Source organism: Curcuma longa, unplaced genomic scaffold (assembly GCF_044706935.1).
Source record: "Curcuma longa cultivar G26 ecotype Majalengka, Jawa Barat unplaced genomic scaffold, ITB_CL_G26_1.1 contig_6571, whole genome shotgun sequence".
NCBI classification, from domain to species: domain Eukaryota; kingdom Viridiplantae; phylum Streptophyta; class Magnoliopsida; order Zingiberales; family Zingiberaceae; genus Curcuma; species Curcuma longa.
The window spans coordinates 14,336-30,562 of NW_027434703.1; the positions used below are offsets into that span (position 1 = coordinate 14,336).

Below are 16,227 nucleotides of genomic sequence, written 5' to 3' on the forward strand. Positions count from 1 at the left end.
GCGCCGTGAGGCGGATCTTCCGAGGCATGATCTGGCCAGGCGCAGGAGAAGGAGACATCAAGCGCGTAGTTGCACAGCTTGCTGGAGTTGCAACCAGTGCAGGTCGGCGGTGACTATGTCAGGTCCGCCGGCGTCACCAGCAGGTGGTGGGGTTGACTGACGTCGGTGAACTGTGGATCGTCACCGCCAAGCCTTCTCATCGTTGACTGAGATCGATTGGTTGGATCATGACTAAATTTAGCAAATTGGACAAATCTGAAAAATTAAGTGGATAATCCAAAGTGAATCCATCGGCATATCCATCACAGTTTGTATGGCCAAGGTTGGTACTTGGACTCCCCTCCTCTTCCTGCTCCCTCCCTGCTCATCTCGATCGTAACAGAGATGGCGTTGCCCCGGTTTCTGCCTCATTTCATCCCTCCCCATTCCTCATCCTGCCTCCTCTCCACACTCCACAATCCCTGGCCCCTCTCCCTCCTCAACGCCGCCAGTGGCAGGAGGATCGACGGCGCCGCCGTACGTGCTAGCAATAGCATCCGAGGGAGCCTCGCCCCAACGGAGTCCGCAGTGGCTGACTTCTGGCAGTGGATGTCCAAGAAGGGCGCGGTCTCTGCCTCGTCCGCTGTGGTGAAGCCGGAATTCGTTCCGGAGGGTTTGGGGCTCGTGGCCCAGAGGGACATCCCTAGGAACGAGGTGGTGGTGGAGGTTTCGAAAAGCCTCTGGATCGACGCGGACACGGTGGCAGCCTCCGAGATTGGGAGGTTGTGCGGCGGCCTCAGACCATGGGTTGCCATCGCCCTCTTCCTCCTCCGGGAGAAGGCCCTGGGCCCGGCCTCCCCCTGGCACCCCTATCTCAACATCCTTCCGACGACTACCGATTCCACTCTCTTCTGGTGAGACTGAGAACTTGCTCAGCTGCTCTCGTATCCATGCCTTGTTCTCTTCCATTCAAATTACTGGTGGCATCTCACTCCACAAAGTTCTCACCTTTTCTTGTGCAATCTGATCGTTAAACGATATTTGGCGTTTGCAGTGCAGGCCAGAAGAGGAGCTCTCTGAGATACAAGGTAAGCGAACTCTGCTTTTACAGCTACATTGTTATCGCTGGCAATCTCCTGTCTCTCTCTATCCACAACTTCAGCAGCATACAATTTGAACCATAGAGAGAAACTGTGGGAAGTAACTTTAACTTCAACCTACTAGTCCCAAGCTATCGAAAGGTAAGATTAAGGTGCATATGCACATTATTTGATATGGGTGAAGAATGTTACTGGAAATGTAAGGTTTACATGTTCCTTATTTGATGTTTGTGATGCATCCTCTTGTCAGCCTCAACGTCTTGTATAGTAATATGATGAGTGTTTGTATGTGTGTGCATGGTGCAGGGACTCAACTATTGAGCACGACAATGGGCGCCAAAGAATATGTTGAAAATGAATTTACCAAAGTGGAAGCAGAAATCATACTTCCAAACAAAGATCTCTTCCCTTCAGCCATAACGATGCCTGATTTTCTTTGGGCTTTCGGAATGCTCAGGTCAAGAGCTTTTGCACGTCTTCGGGGTGAAAATCTTGCTCTAGTTCCACTGGCTGATCTTGTAAGATCTTCATCGTTCCAAGTAGTACAACTTGATGAAACTTATATATTAGTCTCTCTTTGTTGTTCATATATAGACCTCCCCAAGATTATTCTCCCTCTATCATCCCACAAATAAAAAAAAAGTCTGAGCACCTTATGGATCAAATTATTAGTATGTTCATTGAGGATCTGAAGAAAACTATATATTTTATTTTGAAAATCAAGTCTAATTCTTCATTTTTGAAATTGTAATATCAAGGTAATCTTTCACAGAGCTCAACAATGGGATAGCATCCATGTAGCTGATTACAAATAGATGGAACTTAGGGTTTGTTTGCTTGTTTATCTGCATTGAGAGTAACCATGACATCAAATGTTATCATGCATTTGAGCATAATTTCAAATGCTTTGTTATTGGGTTTCACAGGGTCTATCAGGCTGCTGAAGTATTTGATGCACCTACGTATCTAGTTATTATTACAATATTCTTGTCATTCAGTCTCGCAACTTACTGAGAACTTGAATGGGATTACTGTTTCTTGATGGAAGAAGTATCACTAGTAAAAGGAGCCATCAGATCTCTTTGACAATTTTCCTTCATGTGCTCTTTAGTTGCTCTTGTATCTTCTTGCACCAATGCTCGCACTTTTGTTTCAGTTACATGATTTTGCTCTTTCCACACAGATCAACCATAGTTCCAATATTACTGTGGAGGAATCTTCCTGGGAGATCAAAGGAAAGGGCCTCTTCTCAAGGGAACTGATATTCTCCCTAAGGACACCAGCCTACATCAAATCTGGTGAGCAGGTGAGGTTCTTTCTATCACGACCATACCAAATTTATGTTTCTCAATCATAAATAGATTATCTCCATGGTAAGATTAGTACAGAAAAAGAAACAAGTAGCCTTTCTACTCAGACATGAAATGGTAATTGAATGCAGGTATATATTCAGTATGATATGGGGAAGAGCAATGCTGACCTGGCCCTCGACTATGGTTTTGTCGACCTGAGGCCTGATCGGGATGCATATACTCTTACTTTAGAGATAAGCGAATCAGACCCGTTTTATGGAGATAAACTAGACATTGCAGAATCAAATGGTTTAGGTGAAACTGCATACTTTGATGTTGTTCAAGGTTGCACTCTTCCTCCATTGATGCTTCCATATTTGCGGTTGGTAGCTCTTGGAGGAACAGATGCTTTTCTCTTAGAATCGATTTTCAGAAATTCAGTTTGGGATCATCTTGAATTGCCTGTGAGTCGAGCCAATGAAGAAACTATCTGTCGTGTTATCAGAGATGCCTGCAAATCTGCCCTCTCTGGCTATGGCACTACCATTGAAGAGGTATGGGCTTCTGTTAATGTAAATTGAAATCAACATTCATTCTTCTACTAAGTTCATTCAAACTCTTGGCCAATTGTTGCTCTTTTCTTTTTCTTTCACTCAATAGCAGTAGCTTTTTGGCCTTTTTCTACCAAGTTCAGTCAAAAGCCAATTCAAATGAACATTCTTGTAAATGTGCAGAACTACATTAACAGATTGTTGTCTGCATCTTCTATCAGATAACCATCTCATATTCATTGTTATGCATGCAGGATGAAAAACTTATGGAAATGGGGAATCTGGGTGAGAGACTTGGCATTGCCGTTCGCATAAGAGTAGGCGAGAAGAAACTACTCCGGCAGATTGCTGATGCTTTCCGAGACCGGGAGTCCGAGTTGGATGGCTTAGAATATTATCAGGAGAGGCGACTCAAGGATCTGGGATTAGTCGGGGAGCAAGGCGAAATCATCTTTTGGGAAACTAAATAGGATGGAGAATCCATTTTCCCTGCTGAAGATAGATAAACAGCATGCTCTCTGTTGATGAATCAAATGACAGTCAATTTCTATTCTGCAGTGAGTAAAGATGGCATGATCTGTACCTGAATCAAAGGAAAAAATGGTTAAAGAATGCCATCATCATCACAAACCAAAATTAAACAATGGATTGGAAAGTTGTTGATCGGTCAGAATTGAGATACAGATTCTATCAAAAGATAGGATATACTACCGTCTCAATTAACAAGATATCTGAACATAAACCACCATCCAGCACATTAATTAATTACAAAAGACTTTTACTTGTCCACCTCAATTCCTTTTGCTCATTCTACCGCCACAAGTTCATCGCCAAGAGGCCAAGATCTTCTTCTTCCTTCCTGTTATGGGTGGTTAGGAGTGTAGACCGATAGAACGGGGGCGGCTCGACCTTCGGCCCGAGTCCCTCGTCGGCCCATATCCACTGACTCCAAGGCTGGTCCGAGTCAACCCTCGACTCGTGATCCTTTCCCTCAGGACCTGAGTTGGGCCCTTAGTTGCGTCGACCACCGAGTCGAACCCTTGCTCGATCCGAGTCCTTACTCAAGTCGAATCTTCCTCGAGCCAAATCCTCTCACGGCAAATCCTCTCACGGCACCAGTTCCTCCCGAAGCCGACTCCACGGTACCCCATGCACAACGCTGAGCCAGACCCTCATTTGAGGCACATCCCGCGGAGCCGATTCCTCCTGCGAACCCGCAGCCTCCCAGTCGACTCAGCTACCTCACCTCCATTCGGATTCGGCTAAAGTGCACGTCAAACGGTCATCACAATACCTGACTCCTTTAACCCCATCATTTTTTCTAACAGTCCTACTCAGGGATGGGATGTTTTCTTTAATTAAGATGGGACGGCTCATTTAATAAGGATGGGATATGGCGAGTCAGGACTCAGAAGGAAGAAGAAGGAGAAAGAACAGAGAAGAGTGAAAAAGAGAGGGTGTGATCGCGTGCGCGCATACTTGCGTAGGCCAGGGGTATCACGCGATCACACCCTCTCTTTTTTACTCTTCTCTGTTCTTTCTCCTTCTTCTTCCTCCTGACTCGCTGACTTAAGCATCGGAGTGGTCGTACCAGGACACCCCTGGCCTTCCCTCTCACGTTTCTTCTGATTGCAGGACTCGGCCATTCAGCACCCTTTCATCCGATTCCTTTTTGGTGAAGCGATCTGGTTGATGACACATCCCTAGGTGGTTCTCAACTGGAACACTTCCTCCTCCTCTTCTTCTTCTTCAGCTTTTTGTTTTTTGGACAATGTATGAGTTTGTTATACGATGAGTTTTTCAATTGCCATCTGTCAGCTAATCGATCCAGATTCACCTAACTATCTGCATGCCACTTCACAATCCAAAAAGGCAGAAGTAAGATTAGATTTGGGTACCCGATTCACTGATCTCATCCAACCACACACTCAAGGACTATCCAGGTAGAGTGCAAGCAAGATTCTCCTTCTCCAGTTTATCTATTTCGTCACCCTTCCGTTACACATCACACAACGCACTTGAAAGGTAAAACTTTTTATGAATCAAAACATGCATGCATCCATGAATGCAAGTAATTACCATCCCTAAATCCATAAACCTATCATGATAATCCAAATCAACAAACCGGAAGCAATGCAATGGGAACGTCCTCTACATGGACTTTGTAGGTTTCACGACAAACTAATTATCCAAACAAAACCACCACCACCACCACCAGTTTTCCTTCTCCGACGACTATAAGTACCCTACCACACACACACACATCCTTCTTCCTCCACCTACAGCTAGCGTAACTTAATATGATGCAGCCTTCCATCATGCTTCTTCTTCTCCTTCTTCCCCTTCTCTTTTCTGCCCCATCAACGTCCACTGCTCGAGACTTCGACTTCTTCTACTTCGTTCTACAGGTAATTAATTACATCACTCAGTACTGCTAATTCTTTAATTAATTGTATAACAGTGGCCAGGATCTTTCTGCGACACCAAGAAAAGCTGCTGCTACCCGGCCACCGGGAAGCCCACGGCCGACTTCAGCATCCATGGGCTCTGGCCCAATTACGCCGACGGATCCTATCCGTCCAATTGCGACCGCAAAACCCCCTACGATTCCTCACAGGTACTTTTTTACGATAATTTATTTTTCTTTTTGATTAAATGAGAGAAACTAAAAAAAAAATGCAGATTGCGGATTTGACGGAGAGTCTGAGATCGCAGTGGCCCAGCCTGGCTTGCTCCGGCGGCGGCGAGTCCACTTTTTGGAAGCACGAGTGGGAGAAGCACGGCACCTGCTCGGAGTCCGTCCTCGACCAGCACGCCTACTTCGGGGCCGCTCTCCGGCTCAGGAACCGAATTAACCTCCTCCAATCACTGCAAGATGCAGGTTGATCTGAATCGATTCCCACAAAACAAAATTGCTAGGGTTTGTGAGTACTCAATGGTGGTTTAGGGCATCGGCAGGGATAAAGCCGGACGGCGGGTCTTACAGCTTGACGGACATCTCGAGCGCGATCAGGAACGGCACCGGGTTTGAGCCGAAGCTGGAGTGCAACGCGGACGAGGGTGGGAATCAGCAGCTGTATCAGGTCTCCGTGTGCGTGGATGCGAAGGGGGAGCGGCTCATCGAGTGCCCGGTCTCGACTACCAGCAATTGCCCTTCGCGCGTAGAGTTCCCACCGTTCTAACATCAACAACTAACAACTGGTTGGTTGGTTGATGATTATCAGGGGAATGTTTGAGTAAGATTATAATAAATAAACTACTTTACCCAACTAAACAATGTCATGATAGCAACTCTCTGCACAGGCAAAGCAGTACTATATTTCTTTTCTACATAGAACAATTTTTCAAGCCTTCGAGGACAAGAGAGGAAAACTAGAAGAAGAATAGCATGTATTTGCGCAGATGCATTCACCATTCATTTATGTTTGGATGATGCTTTTACCATGGTGGAACGTCATATAATCTCACTTCCAGACCATGTCTCCCATAAATTTCAAGGCAGGAACACCCCGAATTTCTACATCAACCAATGGCGATTGGATTAGCTTCAAGCCCGTGAGCCCCGGGTCGTTTTTAATCATTTCAAGGGCTCGCATTTGATCCTATCAGAAGTTTTCAAGAATCACATGTATCAGAGCATTGCTTTCATTAGAAAGAGCCACCGAATGGCAAGATAAAAAGTTATATGAATAACAAAAACATATCATGCGCACAAAACTTACCTTACTTTTCATTGCACAAAACTTGCAGTCAGTTGCAGATGGTGGTAGAACCTGATTAACAATAAGCCTCTTCACAGGTACACTTTCTTTCTTCAAAGAGGCATACAGTCTAGACGACTCACTGACAGCCATGACCTTCAACATCAGTTTCTAGTTGTTAGATTAGAAAACTGTTGTATGCATGAACTAAAATAATATTGCAAAAGCCAGAGAAATGAATCCATATTGCATAACAGAACCAGTTCTCCTGGCACAATAAAAACCAAGTCATGATAAATGCAGGATTAGGTGCGTGAATGGGCAAACACAGCTGATATATTACCGTTGGAATTGTAACGATAATGAACTCAGTTGATTCTGTGTCTCGGAAAAGCTCCCGCACTTTGACCATCCTCTCCCTTAGTTGCTCTAGTTTATCAGACTAGACATCAAAAGGATAGTGATAAAGGTTACATATGAAGGAGTTTGACATGTGTATCTTGTGGGAGATTGAAACTTACTGCTTCTTGTTTTGGTCCTCCTTGTCCAAAATAAGATTTAAGGGCTGCTGTTGCTGAAGTCAACTTGTTTCTTAGCTGAAATGAGCAAAACCCCAAAAAAATTGTTACACCAACAGATTCCGCAAAATATTGATCCCACCATGCTGCAATTGGGATCTCTAGTCATTATACACCTATAGTGAAAAAAAGCCAAAATGACAACCTAGTTGGTTTCACTTAACCACAACAACATCCTGGACAAAACATTTAGTCATTATACACCTAAAAAAGCCAAAATGACAACATTTTCCTACATAGCCTCACTCATTTTAATAGAAATGTGAAGATGAAGTTGATGGTCAGAAGAGAATCATAATTGAATTGAAGGATCTAGTTAGAATCTGATATCATCAGTGGTTAGAGGACAAGCTTATTGATTAGGGTCCATAGAGCATATCATGGTTCTATGTAGATATAGTAGTCATGCAGTGAAATTTCAGATGTGATGGTCGATCAATGGAGGTAGACATGTGTGGACTCTCATGTGTCAGCATGGATGTAATAGGATATCGTTGCTGTGTGTGTAAACTAGATCATAACAGAAAGAATCAATCAATTTGCATCATGCAACAATGAGTATTTCAAACAAATCAGCTCCTTAATAAGCTAAAGAAAAAGGACTATAAGAACCTTGGCAAAGAAATCTGCAAAGGAGCAATCAAGTGAGCTTATCCTTGTGCAACAATTACTATGGACTAGAACACAATTGGATGTAGAATTACCATCAATATAGTGAGCCAACCCAAGCACACCCTTGATAATTTTTGGATGTAGAATTGATATAAGTAGTCAAAAACATAATAGACATGAAGCATTGAATAGGTAGGTTTGCATATGACGAATCCATCTGTATAGTTTGGATTACATCAACCATTTTCTTAAGAAAAAATACACAAAAGATATTTCAACAACACTAAATTATTGTTCAAGGATACAATAGAGAAAAAACATAGGCACATATAAGATAAAATAAACATGTTAAGATTTCAAACCTTCATTATCTTGCCAATTGAAGAATCCAAGAAATCTGGTAAGGATAATAACCGAAGGGTATGGCCCTATGACAAAATGATAATTAATGTGCCTACGTAGTTCAAAATAAACATAACAAATAATTTTCTGTACATATGTAGATTGCTTACAGTTGGAGCAGTGTCAAAAACAATACGGCTGAACATACTATACTCCTGTGCTTTAACAAATTCCATAATCTTAAACAACACACACAGAGATTTTAAGTCAATGAGCTACAAAATTGACAAAATAAAAAGGATTCACATTATAAAATTTTGTGCAGAACATTAGCATAATCAATTTTGTACCTTTGAAATGGCAATAGCTTCATCCAGTCCTGGAGGAGGAGTGTCCAGTAGTTCTCCTAGTTTCAGATCTCCTAGCTTCATGCGATTGAACAAGAAAAGTAAGCAATTTCTAGGAATGACTAGATATAGAAACAGTAAATTAGTCAGAAAAGATCATTTTAGATTTCAACTAAAGGGCAGCTCCATGCACGAAGTTCCCGCCAATGCGAAGTACCGGGGAAGGATCTATTGTATGCAGTCTTACCATACATTGCAAGAGGTTGTTTCCGTGACTCAAATCCGTGACCTTAAGGTCACACGGCAACAACTTTACCGTTGTGCCAAGGCTCCCCTTCTTTATTTTAGATTTCAGTAAAATTTAAAAAACCTACTGGACAGCAAGGTAGACAAATCAAGCTTCTCAATATAGTCTAGTGAGGGAGATGACTATGAACCTAGTGAAATGACAATGACTTGAGTCAATTACTGTCGGAATAACTGTACCATCTTTGTTATGGTTGTTGTGGAATGTTATTCTATTATACTATAATTGTGGGATTCTCTAAGTTCCCTTTGAAAATTTCCTCTCTTCTATAATATGTACTCCCTTCTCTTCTCCTCTTCCTCAGCAGTAAAAGCATCCTAAATGTCTACAGCCATATTCATATGAATGATGACTATGAAATATACCAAATCCTATGACAAGTAATACAAACATATACTAGTTACAATATGTTTGAAAGTATTTGTTTGATGGTATGTGCACCTGGTCAGCAAGCATTCCTAGACCCATACTGTCCATGACATCTTTGACCCCTGTGCCTCCACTATTTTGACTTGCACTACGAAATTCTTCCCTTGACCTTTCAGGATTGATCTGTAAAACGAAAATATTAATCTGAAAACTTCTACACAAACTTGAAGAGAATGAGGATAAAGGGAATATAGAAGGAGTACAAGGAAGCAAGGACATACCTCAAGAAATTCTATAAAAATAAATAGAGAGACAAGTTAGAAGGTTTAGGCTTACTTCAAGTGCAAACAATGGCGCATTCATCCCATCAACAGGTACCAATGTTCCACCACTCAAATCCTAGCGATGTTGATACACAGTAACACAATCAGAAAAAGCCTAAACAAATAAGCCAAAAGACTGAAAGCAAAAGTTCAGAATGTAAGAGGTGGATTCAAGAACGTTCAATTCAATTTTCAGGAAAATAAAATTTTAGAATCACTAGACCTCTACATTACTAATGAGCAGCGACTCTATACCTGCGCAAAAGAATCACTTAAGGAGTGAGCAGGGTCTGTTGAGACAACAATAGTGGGATGACCTTGAGTTGCAAACTTAACAGCCAAAGAAGCCGCGCAGCTCGTCTTCCCAACACCTCCTTTACCTCCAAGCATGTAGTACTTCCTCCTATTTCCTGCGGCCATCTCCTTAAACCCTCCCACATCTTCTGCGATAGTAGCTATAGCACTCGCTGCATAGAACGAAAGAATTGTTTAAATGAGTCTCCAAAATCCAATCTTTAAGTTGATTTTCCAGTTTGATTAGGTAGATTATACTTGACGAAAGTTACAGAATAAAAAGTATGACGTGCACTAAGTTGCATGAATCGGAAATTTTGGATACACAGATTAAACGGTGAAGGTGGCACATTTATTGAACCCTTGAAGGCCTGAACGTATTCTACCTAGAAAGACCGGCAATCTCTTCCATAGTTGCAAGCTTGAAGACAGAAACAAAGAACGGAATGATGGATACGAGAGACACACCTGGACGGGAGTGGCGGACGAATAAGGAAGGCTGGCGGTGGGAGAAGAGGAGAGACTGAGGCAGCCACGAGCAGCGGGAGGCCTTGAAGTAGAGGCGGCGAGCCATGTGTGAAGGAAGCAAGCGACAGAACATTTGAGAAATGAAAAAACCCGAACAAGGGCAAGGGGTTTTGCTGTAGAATATGTTAAAAACATAAATAAATATTTATAAAGCCAACGCTACATCAATGTCAAGATGGCCGAGTTGGTCTAAGGCGCCAGTTTCAGGTACTGGTCCGAAAGGGCATGGGTTCGAATCCCATTCTTGACAAGAAATCTTTTCTAATTTTGTAATTAGCTGAAATCTGTTTTTATATCTCTTTTTCTTACGCAAACCCACATGTCATTTCTATTTAACATTTATTTAATTAAAAATTATTTTTATTATACAATCGTATAAAAGTTTGACCATAAATGTTTTTGTTTTCATTTTTCAATATTTTCTGATTTATATTGATAGAAAAGTTTAAAATTAATAAACAAAACAAATAGCAATGCATGGTAAATGAAAATAAAATTTGGATTACATCAAATTTACACTCTTCTTTAAAATATACAATGAAACATATTCCTTTTATTTTCATTTAAATAACATTGTCTAATTTTCAACTTCATAAAAAAATTAATTTGATACCATAATTGTAGTGAAATTTACAAATTTATTTTCCCACTTTTCTTTTCTTACTCCCTCCCTAAATAAGTAGGACTTATCCCTCGTTCAAGATTCATAGATAAATATGCAACTTGGTTTCTTTCTTTAACTTTAAATTTAAATGAGTTTTATTTACTTAATTAAAATTAGAATGTATAAAAAGAATATTCATAAATGAACTTAATATTTAGTTCAATAAAGATGTTATTTAATTATATCTATTTAGCAATTTCAATATATATAAAATAAATGAACTTGAATACTAGTAAAAATTAATATAAATTTCATTTATCAGATCAATATTTTTATTAAAATATAAAAAACAATATTGAGGTCAATAAATTTTTTAATAAATAAATTTCATAAAAAATAATTAAGCTCAAAAAGTTTGTTGTTTTTCCCCCTCACAAATCACAAGTGTTATGGTATATTATGATCTGGCCGGCAAAGTCCAGTCTTAGATCACGACACGTTAGACAAAAGACGATGACGTGTCCGGACACATGGCATAGGCGGGAGAGACCCGATTGTCACGATTGACTTGATCGCTTGACTGAACTTAATCGGGCACGTTCGACTCAGAATCCTTATCCGATCGTTCGCCCATCTCCTCGACCACTTGCCCTGACCCATCGGTCACAATCTCTGTGGTCCAATCTCTTTTTGCCTGTCAAATCTCTCAGGCGGTCACAATCAAATCCAATCCGTCAGACATTCACATCACCGCCCAGCAGATATGAGACCGGATGCGGAGCTATAACGGTGAGGGGGCATTCCATCCTTAATGATCGCGGATGATCATGACCAGATATTTTCCATACCTGTTGAGATATCCCCTCTGACAAGATAATATTCTCCTTAATAACTCTTCTGACAAAATCTACTACGCAAATATATTTTCCTTAATTAACGATAAGACAAGCAGATATAATTCTCTCTCCTCTCTATCTATATAACTCCTGATATTGTATGCACATGTACGCAATACCACAAGCACTCACTTCCTCTACTTGTTGTTTTCTTCATCCTCTTCCCAGTAACTAACTTAAACGTCGGAGTGGTCGAGCCAGGGACACCCCTGGCCTTCCTTCTCACGGTATTGGTGTTCACAGGTCCCAGAGCTCATCATCTTCTTCCTCCTCGCGACGTCCATCGTGGTGCTGCGTGGCGGGTGACGTGTCCACCAGACGATCTCAACAGAAACAACAAGCAAGCTTAGATATCAAGTAATGATCAGAGTTAGTGGAATTGCCTCCAAGCTGCATTTTTGCCAGTTAAAACTGATCATAAACTCAATTTCATTAAAGATTTGCACTGTTAATCCTATAAACACTCTCATTGTTTTACTATGTCCAATTTAATGGCACTGAAACACTGCTTCAAGTCAATCCAAATATTAACACTTCACTTAATTGTTTCCAAAAAAGCCTTTGCAGCCCTATTTGTGTGATTTGCATCTAACAAACACATCAACATGGAAAGAGCAAGAAAGAAGAAGGTTCCCTAATGACCTTCCTTTCTACAAACTTGATTTTGCTCAGTTTCTTGCGACACCACAGCAGCTGCTCACTTGTAATCCTTGACATCCTCAGGACTCTGGCCACAAGCTTCAGGTCTACTTGGGAGAACAAAAGATCTTGATTTGGTCTGCCTTCTTTCGGTTTCTTGAGCTTCTTAATCAGGCAGTTGCCAGTCCTTAGAATGTCCTTAAGCTTCTTCTCCTTCTGCACAAAGTATATATATGGTTATTGCAGTACTTAAAGATTGATCACAAGTATAATATACCTTGTACAAATCAGTTTGGATGTCTTCCAGAAGGTCAAAATCTGAAGGGCCTTGAAGTTCAACATGAGTGCCCATGAACCCTTTGAGAATCCCTGGAGTTGCATCCTTGTCAGCTTTGACAAACTCCCAGAAAATTCTGATTGATTCCTCCATGATTTCTTCCATCTGTTTGCCACTTATTCCTTGTTCATCCTCCATTTTGTCCTTGAGGCAGTCCTCTGCAACAAAAGATTAGCCTCAATCACTTCACTCTGAGTTTCTAAAGAAGTCCATGGTAGGCTTCATATAGTTCAGATTATACCTTTAAGTACAGGTACTAGGAGAAGATTGTGAAGAAGGCGACGATTTTCGATGTAGTTAGGCAACCTTGGCCCTTGAAATGCCTCATTCTCGGTGAACCTTTGAATGATCACTTGGAATTGTTGGAATTCTCCAGCCGCTTGGTTATAGCAATGGTTCCCAAATGGATGAAAAAGTTGAGGCATTTCTTTAGCTTTCTCATACTGCCATCTCAGGAACTCCCAGGAAAGACATGTTTGTCCAACATACACCATTTCCAAGTCACTTTGGAGCTCCTCGATGAGCTTCTCCAGTGGATTTGCGTTGGACTTGCGACGAACCGACCAAAAGCTTCGAGGAAAAATGGATTGGAATGTTAGTCCTAGTGTCCCAGATTCCACTGACTGAAGAGGATCCTTCAGTTGAAGAAAGCCTGTGAGTTTAGCAGGAAATTGAGATGCAATTTGGAGTGAACTGTAGAGAGAAAGAATGAACATTTCGGTTTTGACTAACCTATCGTGTACATTTTTTGATAGTTCAGTATGTCAAACTTCCTCATCCTTTCTCTGTAGCTCCAGTAAGACTTCCGGATCTCAACCATGGCATCATCATGCAGGAAACTCTCATCCACCATCAATGGCTTCGAGTCCTCCACTGTTATGGGGCTCTCTGACTCTTCTAAAATGGTCGGTAGGCCGATATCCTTCAGCTTTTGCAGTTCCATCCTGAGCTGCTCGATGAGGTCCTGATGCTCCCATGGTGACTCCTGCTCATCTTGACCTCTCTTTTGCACAACATCCATTTCGGCGATCGATCTCAAATAAGCATTGATAGGAGGGTCTAGCAATGGCCTTGAGCTTGTGGAATCGTCTGCCTCTTTTCTGGGTGAATATTTGTTATCCAGGGCAAGGGCTTCATCATGGCTCATCAGATAAACATCATCATTGTCATCTTCTTCACTGCTGGAATCAGTGTACTTCAAGTGCATTCCTTGAGATTTAGCAACTATGACAGATTCTATTCCTCCTCCACTGCATGGATAAGTAATTTTTTCAGCTGATTTCAGTTCATCCGCTTCAAAGTTCTTCTCAGACGAGAAGGCATCAGAATCCACAGCAAGATCATGCACTGAGTAGCCATCATCACTCACACTAATGGAATCAGATTCTGAATCAAAACCTGAGCACTCCTCAGACACATCTGCCACATTGTCTCTTACGAGCTCATTAAACGTATCGGGCTCGTAGTGTTTGGGCTTTTCCTCGACTAAAATCTCATTTTTAAGCAAAGCTTCTGCATTGCTTTTTCCCTTCTGTTGATCAGGAATCTGATACTGAAACTTAAAAGATAAGCGCGGTTCTTCTTTCTCTGGAGATGAATCGTGATTGCTGAATTCGAGCAATTTCTCTTCTGGAGTAGTGCCTTTCGTCCTAGTTCTGCACAGAATTAAACAGTGAGAAACGGGTTATGATCAAATAAATATATAGCTTCCACTTCCAGTTAAAATATTGGCACCTGGAAACATGTCTGGCTACAAAACCGACCAAAAGAATCAGAGAATTGGCAACCAAGAACCAGAAAAACAAGGCAAACAGAGCCATCTCGCATGGCACAAGAACAGGAACAGAAGCAGCTACTTTCATCAATCCACCATTATCTCGTCCACTACAAGCAATAACTCAGGCCCTTTGCTACCAGAAAAACAGGCCCTTCACTTATAATTAACGGCAGGGGCCAAAAAAAACTGAAGATTTAAAGAATGAAGACGTGAAGCTTGGTGTTGGAAGTGCTGATCGATCTGATACGAGGCAAGAAAAAATCTTGGTGTTGTTTATGGAGGAAGGAAAGGTGCAAAGAGGATGACAGGAGAAGCAGGGTGGGTTGCTTAAAAACCTGCAAGATTTTCGTCATCTTATCAAACTGGTGAAGAGATTTGGACGTTTTTGGTGGTTTTCCTTTCGCTGCCAAGTGTTCTAAATAAGTGGAGTTTTAGATCGAAAGGTTGACCGAGAATGCATGGAATTAAAGTTCTAAATTGCAGTTTAACTTTCTGTATAGGATGAACTGAATAGAATTCATTTACAATGTTATTCTTTGATGATCCATTCGACCAATTCAGCAGTTTAAACCCGTTGACCTGCAAACTTTGGTGCTGTATCATGTAACTTTGAGAAACACTGATGTAACCATGTAAATTATAGGCTTACAAGATGGCATGGAATTAGTAATGGTCATTATTTTTTTTATCAGTAAAATATACTTTAAAAGTTCATCTTATTTTGATCATAAATATTTCCATAAAAAGTGGAGTCCATGCGATTTGTTTATATAGATAAGCACTGATCGAGTCAAGAAAAGTAAGCTTCAACAAAAGATGGATTATATTTTAAGGGACGCTAACAAATCGCTTTCTTGCCTAATCAAGAGCTGTAGAAGGGGAAGCACTGGACCATCGGACAAACCTAATTGGATCATCTCAAATTTATTTTTTATTTTAGTGTTGTTATAAAATTTAAATATATTACATTAATGTGTATGTTTCAATTTATTAATATAAATTTTATTATATATTTATGTTTTCATAGGTTTTTTAATTGAAAATTTCAATATTTTTTTTACTATTTAACTACAAAATAAATACGGACAATAGCCAAAATGAATAATTCATTTTAAGTCTTTGGAGTAACTCATTTTTTGAATGACAGTCTCAAAAAAACATACTTCATGTAAAATTATATATTCGTAAAAATATTTTAAAGAAAAAAAATTAACTATAGTACTTTTTCTTTAACAAAATCGGTTTCTAGTGGATGTTTAAAAAAATTTACAACAAACAAATAATAAAATCGTGGAAAAATCTAAATTGACATATCCAAAAAAAAGTCAAGTATTTTAAGATACATGATTAATGTTAATCAGTAACTAGTTGTTGTAGTATGTGGATGTGATTTGTAGATTGTAGTTGCTAATATAACTTGTTACAATAATTTTTTAATTTAAATTTAATAAAAATATTATACATAAAACCCTTTTATATAAAAAAATATATAGTATTAAAAGTATTTTAGCTTGATCAATTTGTTTAACAGTAGTGTAATAGTATTTTAAATTGATTAAATTGAAGTGATTTGATTAAATTAATAAATAAATTTTGATCAAATTAATAAAAAAATTATATAAAATTATGTAGTTTTAATTAAATTAATTTA

At 40.2% G+C, this 16,227-nt stretch overlaps 4 protein-coding genes and 1 non-coding gene across 5 annotated transcripts; 3 read left to right on the plus strand and 2 right to left on the minus strand.

Moving 5' to 3' along the window:
- The first annotated feature begins 201 nt into the window (after window positions 1-201).
- Window positions 202-3,583, plus strand: LOC141819450 (fructose-bisphosphate aldolase-lysine N-methyltransferase, chloroplastic). The gene is made up of 6 exons (XM_074706746.1): window positions 202-893; window positions 1,039-1,067; window positions 1,386-1,597; window positions 2,263-2,385; window positions 2,521-2,925; window positions 3,177-3,583. The coding sequence occupies exons 1-6, from the start codon at window positions 385-387 to the stop codon at window positions 3,390-3,392; spliced, it is 1,494 nt and encodes a 497-aa protein (XP_074562847.1). The 5' UTR covers window positions 202-384; the 3' UTR covers window positions 3,393-3,583.
- A 1,639-nt stretch (window positions 3,584-5,222) lies between these two features.
- Window positions 5,223-6,183, plus strand: LOC141819451 (ribonuclease 1-like). The gene is made up of 4 exons (XM_074706748.1): window positions 5,223-5,330; window positions 5,384-5,539; window positions 5,605-5,803; window positions 5,881-6,183. Exons 1-4 carry the CDS (start codon window positions 5,223-5,225, stop codon window positions 6,102-6,104), a joined length of 687 nt encoding a protein of 228 aa, XP_074562849.1. The 3' UTR covers window positions 6,105-6,183.
- Window positions 6,184-6,290: 107 nt separating this feature from the next.
- Window positions 6,291-10,396, minus strand: LOC141819452 (ATPase GET3B-like). Its single transcript, XM_074706749.1, has 11 exons — window positions 10,264-10,396; window positions 9,757-9,968; window positions 9,515-9,577; window positions 9,251-9,361; window positions 8,506-8,580; window positions 8,326-8,394; window positions 8,176-8,241; window positions 7,145-7,219; window positions 6,967-7,065; window positions 6,645-6,779; window positions 6,291-6,524 (listed from the first exon to the last, which is right to left on the minus strand). The coding sequence occupies exons 1-11, from the start codon at window positions 10,394-10,396 to the stop codon at window positions 6,387-6,389; spliced, it is 1,176 nt and encodes a 391-aa protein (XP_074562850.1). The 3' UTR covers window positions 6,291-6,386.
- Window positions 10,397-10,492: 96 nt separating this feature from the next.
- TRNAL-CAG (transfer RNA leucine (anticodon CAG)) lies at window positions 10,493-10,573 on the plus strand. Its single transcript has one exon. It is a non-coding gene; the product is annotated as a tRNA-Leu (tRNA).
- Window positions 10,574-12,397: 1,824 nt separating this feature from the next.
- LOC141819454 (uncharacterized) lies at window positions 12,398-14,619 on the minus strand. Its single transcript, XM_074706751.1, has 5 exons — window positions 14,534-14,619; window positions 13,532-14,454; window positions 13,041-13,451; window positions 12,740-12,957; window positions 12,398-12,678 (listed from the first exon to the last, which is right to left on the minus strand). Exons 1-5 carry the CDS (start codon window positions 14,617-14,619, stop codon window positions 12,424-12,426), a joined length of 1,893 nt encoding a protein of 630 aa, XP_074562852.1. The 3' UTR covers window positions 12,398-12,423.
- Between the last annotated feature and the right edge of the window lie 1,608 nt (window positions 14,620-16,227).